This window comes from Betta splendens, chromosome 15, assembly GCF_900634795.4.
Source record: "Betta splendens chromosome 15, fBetSpl5.4, whole genome shotgun sequence".
In the NCBI taxonomy this organism is placed as follows: Eukaryota; Metazoa; Chordata; class Actinopteri; order Anabantiformes; family Osphronemidae; genus Betta; species Betta splendens.
In genome coordinates, this window is record NC_040895.2 from 13,871,135 (window position 1) to 13,882,926 (window position 11,792).

The 11,792-nt window shown below is 46.5% G+C and overlaps 1 protein-coding gene across 5 annotated transcripts in view; it reads left to right on the forward strand.

Annotated features, from left to right (window-relative positions):
* Positions 1-11,387, forward strand: part of LOC114841819 (protein FAM53B-like) — a 26,074-nt gene extending 14,687 nt beyond the window's left edge. For 3 of the 5 annotated variants that reach the window (XM_041067547.2, XM_029126973.2, XM_029126974.3), the window contains exons 2-5: positions 2,022-2,289; positions 3,137-3,191; positions 4,621-5,462; positions 10,218-11,387. In XM_041067547.2, coding sequence (XP_040923481.1) covers positions 2,209-2,289; positions 3,137-3,191; positions 4,621-5,462; positions 10,218-10,565 — 1,326 coding nt within the window. In that variant the 5' untranslated portion in view covers positions 2,022-2,208 and the 3' untranslated portion in view covers positions 10,566-11,387. Of the gene's footprint in view, positions 1-2,021; positions 2,290-3,136; positions 3,192-3,291; positions 3,916-4,620; positions 5,463-10,217 lie in introns of those variants that run through there. The other 2 variants (XM_055502809.1, XM_055502810.1) reach the window with 2 other exon arrangements.
* The last annotated feature ends 405 nt before the right edge of the window (positions 11,388-11,792 follow it).

Genomic DNA, 11,792 nt, shown 5'->3' on the forward strand with positions numbered 1-11,792 from the left:
GCCTGTACAAATCGCAGTCTGGGCAAGGAGCCATATTATCTTAGCTGCCCTTCTAGTGCCCTCCTGAGTCACTGCCTATTGTGAGCCAAGAGCTGCTGTCTGCACCCCAGCGCTCGCAAATCTTTCTGGTATCACCACCAGATCCTTGGGCCGCTATGGAGGTCAAACCTGGTTAAATGAGACCGAAGACTGAATAAGTTTGTGATGAAACTTCCCTTCAGGTTTTTTCTAGTCAAATGGGAAACGGTTGCTTCACAATTACAGGGGCCGGATTGTTTTGGAGGAGAAGGATTGTTTCAAGAGCAAAACATTACAGTTTGAAAAGCTGTTAATGTAAAACTTTGCACGGTCATAATTTTGGTATTTCCACACTGAAGCTTCTCCTTGATTGTTTTCTAGTTGTGGACACAACCCTTTGCATGGTCGGCGAGGCGTGCTGCACACTGAGCGCTTCCTGTTTGCGTTTTAAAAAACGTTAAAAATCGGATCAGTTCAATCGAGCGCTCTCCAGTTCTCCCTCCATTAGGCTGCAGTTCCCCCTTTACGTTCATTATGTAAGCATGTCTCCAGGGTTGAATTCACACTCGCGCTGCCCTCTCCCATGACCCCGCTTGCCAGTCGCTGCACATGCACACAAGCGCAGGTTAGCATAAACAGACGCACGTCCACGTCGGGGTTTCGCCGCTGATGGGCCGCTTGGGCCCCGTTGGGTCGCGTCACACTTCCTGCCTGCAGTGGTCCTCACCAGCGACCATCATCTCCTCTACCCATCAGTCAGTGTCGGCTCCAATCAGTAAAGTAATCTGTAAAACTGATCAAGAGGAACGTTCCCGTCTCCCCTGACTCCTACCGCCAGCCCCGGCCCCTCTTGCCTGCGGAGGCCCAGTTGTGCTCCACTGACTCCCCTGGATAAATGGAGATAATGGGAGTCATATGCTCGCAGTTGGTTCGAGGCAGGCCTGCATGAGGCATTTATAGTCTCCATGTGGCCACAGGGATGGGAAGAGGCAAGTGATGGAAAGACTTGCGTACAATTGTATACGTTGTCTATAAAAAAAAATATAATAATAATAATAAACTTGCATCCATGTTTTATACGGTAGGTGCAACAAGCCTTGCTTACCGTGGATGTTCGTTTTGCATGGACCAGATAACTGTGAACATGTGGAGGATCCATTAGCCTCGTGTGGTTCTCCACAGCACAAAGGCGGCGTTAGCCGACGGTTGATTAGCACATCTGAACCATGGTGGTCTCTAATTGGACTCTGTTGGCCTGTTTAGTGGTTGGCTAATGGAGGAGACAAAATCAAGACCAAGGTCACTGCAGCAGGGGACAGAGGAAGCGTAACCGAACCCGTCCTCTTTGGTGAATTACGCCGCGGTAAAAACGACACAAGGCGACGTGTTGGGCACAGGAAAGCTCACGGACCACCTGCCTTACGTCTAACCTCTACCATCTGCTGGTGCAGGCAGTCTACTGGGAAACCGCAGCTCCCTGCGTGCGTCCTTTTTTTCCGTCAGTGTTGCGTAGCCACATCTGTAGCCCTGTAACGTGAGCGATTCCTCCTCCCCGAGCAGCGTGTTTGTTTTCCCACATGCTCTGTTGTTTTAGCTTTGTTCCACAATTTATCGTTCCATTCAGGGATATGCAAACCGTCTGGCCTATGGTAGCACTATAGGGGGATGTAGGATTGGTCGGCTGGGTACAGGTCTGGTAGGATGCACTCACTAAGGTTTTCGGAGCCCTAATCCTGTTCCTGCCTTAGGCCACAGGTTCAGCAGTTCAATTCATGCCTTGAAAAATGCAGACTAGGTGCTTCAGATATGTTTTAGATACTTAGTTAACCGGCTGTTTATGTTCAGAACAGGAAGGGCTGGTTTATATTGCCCTTTAAACCTGTAGATGCCAGGTGGAAAATGTTTGTTGTTTTGAGATAACACTGTGTCCTAAATATAAACCTCACAGAAATCAGAGTATTCATTTAGAGTATTCATTTAGTTTTCTTTCACCTTTATCTCAGCACAGGCACCGCTGTGAGCAACACCCTCCGGCTGCCACCATCATCAGGAGCTGCTCTACCGATGGGAGGTCCCGGACTGGTCGCCCGCTTGGGCCACGTGCACCATGTGCCCGCCGCCCGTGTGTGAGATGGCTGCCAACGGCCTTCCTCTGCACCTGAAACGACCGGAGCAGAGCTGCGCGCTACCATGGTGATCGTCTTCCCAAAAACACTGGAAAAGAAGAAGGGTGTCAATGATGTAAGGTCCAAGAACGTCGAGAGACAGCTGGTGAGATTTCAACCTTTCGAGCCCCCAAGCGAAACACGCGGTTACTGATTGCTGCAGTTCAGGCTCTGCACAGCGTGCAATGGGGGGAGTTAGTCAGCGAAATGAGTAGGTCAGTGAGTTACATCGGTGCATGGTGCACGCCCCAGGTGCAGTGTGCATGTGAGACCACAATCAAGCTGACAAACATCAACCACAAGCTAAAAATCATCTGAATCATCAGGTCCAGTTTGTTCTAGTTTAGCTCACAGCTTAAAAATAAGGAAGGTGCTGGTTAATGTAAGAAAGAACAAAAACATTCCCCATTTGACTTTCATAAAAACAATGTTATTGTTCTCACAACATAGTGTTATTGTGCCAGCAATTGTACATGTCACGATGTTTGACTGATGATCAACGACGCTGAAGTGTAGCTTGAAAAGTCTTCGAGGCCAAATTGATGGCGTTTAATTCGATTCAGATTTTCTTTTTAGTTGTTAGACAACGAACTTGAACCTGCAGATGATTGACACATTAAAGCCTGAGCAGATGAGCAGATGTGGACGTCACAGCTGCCGTTAATGATGTTGATGTATGGAACACACATGGGTGATTTTTACACGGATGGTGTTCTTCATCATCAAAATAACAAGCGAGAGAGAAAAGGTTTTTATGCTCCCTAAAAATAATTAAAAAAAAAAAATTGTATTTAGCAATTATTTTAAATGAAATGATTGACATTTAAAGACATTAGCTTCTGTAGTGAAACTTACGCCCACATACATATGGCATTTAAATCCGGCAGACAGGATTTAAATTGGTTTTTGATGAGTGAACCGATTGAGCACCCGTTCCTGTCTGTGCTTCGCAGAGTGAGCTCCACACCATGAGCAGAGGGACCACTCTCTTCTCCTGTGGAACCGTGGGTGAGTTCTTTCAATCTCCTTTTCTTGCAATATACTTTTAATTTATAAGCCTTCCACTAGTGTAATGGTGTGATGGAATGCCCCTTTAATCTCTTGTTAAGTTGAACCATCGAGGTCAGTGACCTCTGCTATAACCGTCTCAATGTTTATCCCCTCTGTAGCATTTAGTGTCTCACTTCTCCCTTTCACCCTTTGTCACTCAGGCCGCTGTCATGATCAGGGTGCACCTGCCGCAACACTACGTTGCACACCCCTCTCATGGGAGTGAACTGTAATTGAATATGCTGGTGCCTATGTGAACAATTTCCCTTTGGCCCTTTTACTCTTGCAGTGAAACCCCAGCTATCATTTCACAGACTTATTTTTTGCCTAAGACGTGATGACGTCACACACAAACTCGCACTGAGTGTTTCCACAGTTAATGTTGACGTTTCCATTGTCTGGTTCGTCTTGCTTGGACAACTAGCACTTTGTCTCTTGTTTTTAAAGGGAGGGCTTTTGAACTTCATCCCTTTCTCTCTTTGTGGAGTTGTTTTCCCTAACATTCCTGTCAGGTCGTCGTTGTAGCCCCCGTGCATTGTTTGTCCCACCCAAAACAACGATTTCCGTCCACCAGTCTGTGAGGGAGCATGCCAAAAGGAGAGGACTGTGATCAGCAAAGGGCTCCTCCGTGCCGAAAGCTTCACATCCTAACCGCTTGGCTCAGTAGCACTCGCTCTTTACTGTAGGTGTATTATCTGACACAGCTGTGTGGTTGCTTCTCTTGTGCGGCTGGTGAGACAGCTGGCAAGTCAGACTGTTTTCCGAAGCATATCTCACTAACCACTTGACTAATGGGAGCGACTTGCCAAAAGTTTAACTGGCTGATTCTTATCATAGCATTCACTTCATGTTGTTGGAATGGGTCTTGCACGTCGAGGATTTAAATAGTAAGGAATGCAGCTATTTTTCAGCTTTTCAGTCGTTGGTCTTCTGAAAAACTCAAAAATAAATAAATCTAAACATTTTGTGGCCTGGCATGCTGTGGCCCCAAGGAGCAGTCAAAAGAATAATTGCATGCTGTAGCACATGGTTATCTTGTTGAGTCACACGGCTGGACACTAAAACATGCGGAATAAACACTAACAACTCCTTTTTTAAAAACACAATCAGCTGTTTCAGGACTGGTTTGAAGTGTGCAGCTGCAGTGTTGTGTCCCTAAGGGTCAACCTTATCCTGCATCAGACAAATAACTGGTGACTTTTGCTTTTATTGCACCCAACCTAAATTTACTGCAGTGTTTCTCCCCCAAGAATCTTCTCCTTTCTGGGTCCTTTGCCGTGCCATGGTCTCCGATTTTCACCCTTTTATTTTATCTTTTGCAGAGATTTACTAGGATAGCAATCAACTCTGATGTTCAATGAGAATCTGTCTGTTTTGACTGTTGCAGAGGCAGATAGGTGGCTGGACTTGGGGCGAGGCTGTGCCATCCAGCAGAGAGCTCACTGTCAGTCTGGTGCAAGTCTAGAGAGCCTGTGGGATGGGATGCCCGAGCCAGGAAGGGCCCAAGTGGTCACCAGCCTGATAAGAGATCTGAGCCTCGGTGGCACCGGTGCGGCCGTCGCCCACACCACATCTGCCGCTGCACACTACACCACCACCACCACCGCCACCAGCCAAGCTCCCACGGCACCACCGAGCAAGCGCCAGTGCCGCTCCCTGTCGCTCTCCGATGAATTCACGGGTTTCCGCTCACCCTGGAGGCCGCAAAGCTCCCGCATATGGACGACCGTGGAGAAGAGAAGGTGCCACAGTGGGGGAAGTGTCAGAGGAGCGGGGGGGTTCCCCGGCGGCCATTTCCCTGCCATACAGCGTAGCTCCAGCTTCAGCTTGCCCTCGCGCTGCAGCCTCCCCTCAGACGGAGCTCTGGACCTGCCGTTCTTCAGCCAGCGACTGCCTCTCCACCCTCAGTTCACTGCCTCCCCTGTGTCCCCCACCTCCCCTCCTTCCCACCAGCACCACTATGACCACTTCCTCAGGCCTCTCTCCCTCTCCCATGAGCAGATCAGCTTACCCGAGTTCCAGCGGGAAGAACTGTTGGAGGCCAGCTCCCCAGAATCCACCCCAGAATTGGGGAGGCGAGCCGACCAAAGATCTGGGGGCCCACGATGTCTGTCCCGAAGCAGGTCCCAGCCCTGCGTGCTAAATGACAAAAAGATTGGTATGAAGCGCAGGAGGCCGGAGGACGGCCAGGAACAGCGGCCTTCGCTGGATCTGGCGAAGATGACTCAGGTTTGTTGCAAGTGCTGAACACAGCTCTGTGAAATGAGTCATGCGTGTCTGTTTCAAGTATTGCTGCTGTTTGCTAAATCATAAATCAGTGCTAGCTTATTCTTAATGTTGTAAAACGTCCTGGAACCAATACAACACAGTCTTTTATCTATTGTGTGAGCGAAGGGGAAGTTCAAGGTCTCTTCAGGCTTAACTGGATCTGTGTGATCAGGCAGGTTTTCTGGGTCCTTGGCCTGATCTCAGACCTCCCTGCTGCCAGGGATTCCTCATGCTACATAGTGTGGTGTCACGCTTAGGAAACCCTGGCTCGGGTTTAACATTTCATTTATTTTGTTGGGTAAACACCCTTCTAGAGTTTGAACCCCTCTGTGTTTGTGTGCTTCTTTTCTGCTATGCCTGTCTTGTATTTCGACCTCTCCCACTGTAATCACTGCATAATCCACTGTCTCAGGGAAAAGTTTTTGTCCAAATCCTTCTCTGACTAGAGTTTTGTTGTGATTTCTTTAAGGTCACAGTGCAGCAACCGCAGAGTATAAATGACCACCAGTCAGAACCAGAACCAAAATAGACCTGTAGAAATATAAATGATCTATGCTGCTTCGATCCTTGCCAGGGCTCTGATATTTCTGCAGATCTTGATTTGATTATTAGTCACATCACATGCTTTGTCATTACTTGGCATTTAGCATTAAAGCTACATATCCCCAATCATAGCCACTGAAAGCAAAGCTGACCTGTATTCAGACATGATGTAATGCCTCCAGTCTGATTATACACCATATCCTGTACCCTGCTTCCCCACACACGATGCACAAAAAAATTCCATCCTCATTCTTCCTGTTCTGCTTATATTGTGCTTTTCCTGTTCTCTTATTAGAAGTTATCCCTCTACCCTCCCTTCCTTTGCGAGAGTAGAGTTTCCAGCCCGTCACCCTTAGGACCAGGGTTGGATCAACAAGGCTTTTGCTAATGGAGCCCAGCGAACATGTTTCCTCTAGTCATGCCAGCTGCTACAGGGGGAACCAAAAAAAAAACAATGATCACTCACGCTCTCCTACAGAAATGCACACATGGGCTCAGTTCAGTTGAACATAGTGGTAGTTTATTTGTAACCTTTGGCTGTTGTAATGCTCCAACTGTGCTGTACACCTCTGCAGCTGATTTGTAGAAATCAGCCACCACATTTCACTTGAATTTCTTTCAGTTCATTTTTTTTTTTCTTGAACGGACATCCATGACTACATGCACTAACGAAGCCTGCGCTCGATCTTTCACTTCTCGTTCACGTCGGGCGTCTCTGACTTATTTCGATGTCTGTTGTTTTGTAACGTTACGGGCTTCATGTAGCATCTACGTGAACCTAAAGAAGCAGGGTTCGATTCCGTACTGCTAAATAAAAAAACAAAACGAACCCACTGCGATGTTTAAAGATCTGTAGCTCAGCTAGGTGGTTTGTGCCGGAGACGGCCAGAGAAAAGCTTGTAGCTGGCAAAGCATGTGGAAAAGGGAGTGATGATGTGGAAATGTGGGGTGGGTCATGACCGGTATCTGTTCTAGTGAGGACAGAACGCTAGACACTAGTTGCTATCAGGGTTGGGAACAGACTGTATGTGTTACCTGCAGTAATTAAGGTCAGAGTAACGTTGATTTAACAGTCGTGTGGTTCCTTGCTGCCTAAACACACGTTTCCAGTTCTTTCCTAAGAACTGGGTGAGTCTGGTTAGAACAATGAAAAGGCATCTTTCTTACTAATACCTTATGAGACCAGTTAGGTCATTCATTCTTGCCCCTCCTACACGTTTTCTACTTGTTCTGTCAGGTGTCTGCTTGAGTAAAGCCGTGTTGAGGACACATTGTTAGGGGAACCGTTCTTCTGGGCATTGAATGCAGACGCTTGTTGGGTCTAGTGGAGGTTTGTGGGGTCAACGTGTTACAAGTCCCCAGTGTGTTTTGTCAGTGGAACATGGTGTAATTTGGTCTCTAGCTCTCTTAAACACGTCAATAGAAGCTGGTGTGAATTCTAGAGATGCATGTCATGCTAATCAGCTATAACTCGGCTACCGTGGGGATCTATGTGCAGCCACCCCCATAATTCCTTGCATATCCGCCAACAGCCGCGTGTGTCTACTGACTCGCTTCTATCCCTGGCTGCCCCACCACCTTGGCCCTTCATTGTATTTTCCTTCCGCGCCGGGGGTGCGTAGCGTGTTGTCTGACTGGGAATGTCACCTCTTGATTCTAGGTGAAAAAATTGTCACAGCTCGTGCTTTCAAGTGACCAGTTCTGTCTATTGCCTACCGCTGCTGGTTAGTAACTTTATTGGGTCCTTGTGCATTTGAAAGACAACAAAAAATGATGAAAAACGCATCTTGTGTTGAGCAAGTGCTTGAGAAAGGGGTTTTATTTTTGCAGGATAACTGTCAAGCTGACGCTTCACTCCTATTAATATTATCTCATTGGCCCAAGTTTTGAGTGCTGTGCTTCTCCCCTGCTTTCCATCTGTTTCCATTCCTTGGATGGCAGGCGAGGCGATCATAGCGGAGCTTCGAGGCCCGCGGGCTTGTGGGAACTCCTAGGTAGGCATCTTCAGGTGCGGCGTTCACCATGTAGAACATGTTGGGACGTGTCCCTTAGGTCTGTGTAGAGCACGGCCAAATGCCAGCGTGTGCTCACGCAGTGCATCTGCTTATTCAAGCTAAAGCACAGAAATGATGCCTTTCATCTTAGCTGCTCACGCTCCTAAACCTTTTAAAACCCAGTGTGGCTCAGTGTATGAGCATGTGGTCTGGCTGAGTCATTAGTTAACTTCTCCCGTCGTTGCACCTCTGCCCTCTTTTGTTTCAGTTGTTTCTTCCTTAGAGTCAGTTTATTTGACCTCATTTCAGCATGAGAGCAAATTCAAAGAAACGTGCACATAAAACTACCCTCATGTTTTGTGTATACTGTATATGTGTTTGTCTGTGTGTTTCTACACAAGTGCACTGGTGGACCTGTGCCACGGGGTTTAGCAGGGTGTTTTTTGTTGTTTACCCTAATTATCAGGGGGATATTTGTCTAACCTCTTGGCTTGTGCTTCTGCCACAGCAGCTGTCTTATGGTTTCATGTTGTTGGTTTATGGGCATTCATAGACACTGCCTGGGTATCACTTATGTGTACAATATAGTCTGTTAATTTTGTCTGATTTAAAAAGAAATGCATCACATCTCTGTTATATTTGCTAAAATCTCAAAATTTTAAGTCCACCTTTTATATGGATTTAAAATGTAAAAACTAATCCTCAGCTGGTCGAGGCAGATGGCTGCCCACACTGAGCTTGGTTCTACAGGAGGTTTCTGTCATTACAGTTTCTTTCTTCCTCCTTTTACCTCAAGGATGTCTGGTGGCGGTTGTTGTTGTTGTTGTTGTTGTTGTTGTTGTTGTTGTTGTTGTTGTTGTGTACGTGTGTGGTAATGGTGTAAATCCAATGAGAGAGCGCACAGGCAAAGCTGGGTGCACAGCAGAACTCTCACCCAGCTCCTTCAACCTACCACCACACCCTCCCACGTCCCAGTCAGCCTCAGTTTATTAAAAGCATATTGTTGAAGACTGCTTCTGCCCCCACTCTTTTTTTTCTTTCTTATGCCTTCCTCTCTGCTGTGATAATTAGTAGTGGGGTAATACCAGGGGTTGAACGGAGACTTAGGGCTCAGAAATCCCCTTTTCCACTCCAGTGGGGTAGCTACAGCAAGGGCCTCCCACTCCTCACATGATCACCTCAAGCACTTGCAGATGGAGTATATTCAGAGCAGCCTACACGTAAAGTTAATCCTCCAAAAGAGACCAGACCTCTAACTCAGACAGGCAGAGTCGTGTGGTATACTTTTCTTTTGGAGTGGTGCTAATTCAGGGCTGGGGGGGGGGGGCGCGAGTCTACTAAAGTGAGACTAAGGAAACGGAGACTCCCAGCTCATTGTAACAGGAAAAGCAATGTCCCAGCACATGCTAGGGAACATTAGAGGTGTCTGTCATATAAGCCAAGGCTCTATAGACCAAACCTCATCTCTATTCACCTCGGTGCCTCCAACATCTGCTGCTGGGACAATCCACAGATCATTAACCCCTTCACTGCACTGCATGGCTTTTCTTTGTGCAGAGGTGAATTCAGGGTGGAAAGAGAGCGCACAAGTAAACTCAGAGACCCCTGTGGGATTAGTCACATTCTAGAAGAAAAACCCAAACACACAAAGATGCACATACGTTGTTTTTTTTAGGAAGTGGTATTACAATAAGTAACTGTGGAAAAACCGTGGCTTAGATGAAAATCATCCTGCCTTGTACAGGGTTGGGTTCTAGTCAGTCAATTTGTAACAAGATAGCGGTTGGCAGCTCATTTGTGTTTAGTACAGTGGATTTTTCGTGTGTGTGTGTGTGTGTGTGTGTGTGTGTGTGTGTGTGTGTGTGTGTGTGTGTGTGTGTGTGTGTGTGTGTGTGTGTGTGTGTGTGTGTGTGTGTGTGTGTGTGTGTGTGTGTGTGTGTGTGTGTGTGTGTGTGTGTGTGTGTGTGTGTGTGTGTGTGTGTGTGTGTGTGTGTGTGTGTGTGTGTGTGTGTGTACACGTTTACATCCCTCCAGTGAAAGTCAGGACATTTTTCCTGTTTTCCGACCAAACCAAAGTAGAAGTTCTAAGCTAAACACTTCATAGTAATAGAATAGTTCTACGTATAATATAAATATGAGCTAAGCTAATTTTTTTTTATCTTTTTTCTTTTCCATTTAGAAACTTCAGACTTTTCAGAGCTTGAGCTGCCCTGGGTTCTCAGCCTCCGACGGCTGCCAATCGAGCACGCCCCTGTCCTCGTTCGATAATCAGCCCGATTCAGACTTCGCTGCTGTGTCTGAGCTGGGACTGGAGTCGCGGCAGGAGAAGTCGGGGGATGAGGAGGAGCAGGATTCGTCTTATGAAGAGCTTGATAGCGACTCCGCCTGTAGCTTGGACTCGCGGCCCGGATCTCCTGTTGGACTCGCGGCTGGTAAACGCACCCTCTGGAAGGGTGACGGTGAGGGACGGAGGGACATTTTCCAGCTTGGAGGTGAGCTGGACCTTGATCAGATTGAAAGAAACTGAACATTTTGGAAGAGGCCGGACTTTTGTATAAGGGCGTTCGACGTCGATGATGTTCCCAAAGATGGATAGTGGGAAGAGCTCTGAGGAAAATGGGTGAATTTATTTTAGATCGTAAAGAGAAGATGTAGGAAGAACAAGGAAGGTGATTAAAGATGAAAAAGGGTTAAGCATGTTGTTACTGGCTGACTTAATGACACATTTGCCTTGAACATTCTCACTGTTTGAAATGAAAAGCAGTAATCTTTGATGCATTTACTTTTAGAGAGGGTATCCAACTTAACTCAGGAGTGCGAAAGCGAGGGTTAGTCTTAGGGAAAGTTCCCAGCCCCCACTGTCTTTTCCACCTGATGACCTTTCCAAAGTCAGCTAATCTTAGGTTTGTAATACTGTAGCAGTAACTGTGTTCTCCTGTATTTAGCTTGAGTTGCGTTGTTTTTCAGACAAAGTGGGGGCGTGTAGGCTGAGATTCAGCAGGAAGGGCTAACCAGGAAATAATACTCCAAGACTATAGCCTTGACCTGCCTCTTCATCTCGTGTGCGCACACAAATCTACTTTGTGCTGAATGTTGGCTCAGCGAACTCTGAGGAGCCCGAACGGCAGTGCCTTCCTTCGAATGCGTCCTTACGGTTCTGTTCAAGAAACAATCGAAGCCAACCGTTTTGACTGTTTTTGTAGTTTCCTAATATGCACATTTTATATTTGGATAAACACTGAATCACAAGTTTTCAGTTCTAATATCAATGTATATTTTTCTAAGTAACTTTGAAGGAGCAAGAATATTTTCTTCTAACAGAATGGATGTCAATAAATTTACAACCTGCTCTCATGTCTGGTTTCATTTCATCAAAATCTTTGAACTTTTGGGTAAAATTGCTGTGGAAGACAGATTTCACTTCGACAGATCAAAAGTCTGCACGACCTGCAAAGCTTCCAGTTGTACTCAGTCACCTGAACTCGCTTCCTGCATCGCATTTCACAACCATTTTATTGAAGCACTCTCATTCAAACGTCATGGTTTTGAATCTTCATAGATCTTTTTTTAAAATCCTTTGTTCATAGATCAAATAAATGATCACCAATTTCACAATGGTTACATAATCTGTTTGCTGCTCTCTGTTTTATTTAGAACAAATCTGGTAAATATCTGGAATATCCTTGTGCTGCTCACCAGTTTCAAACAAAATGGCAGGAAGTCTAGACATGAAATATCCCTGGCTCGTAACCCA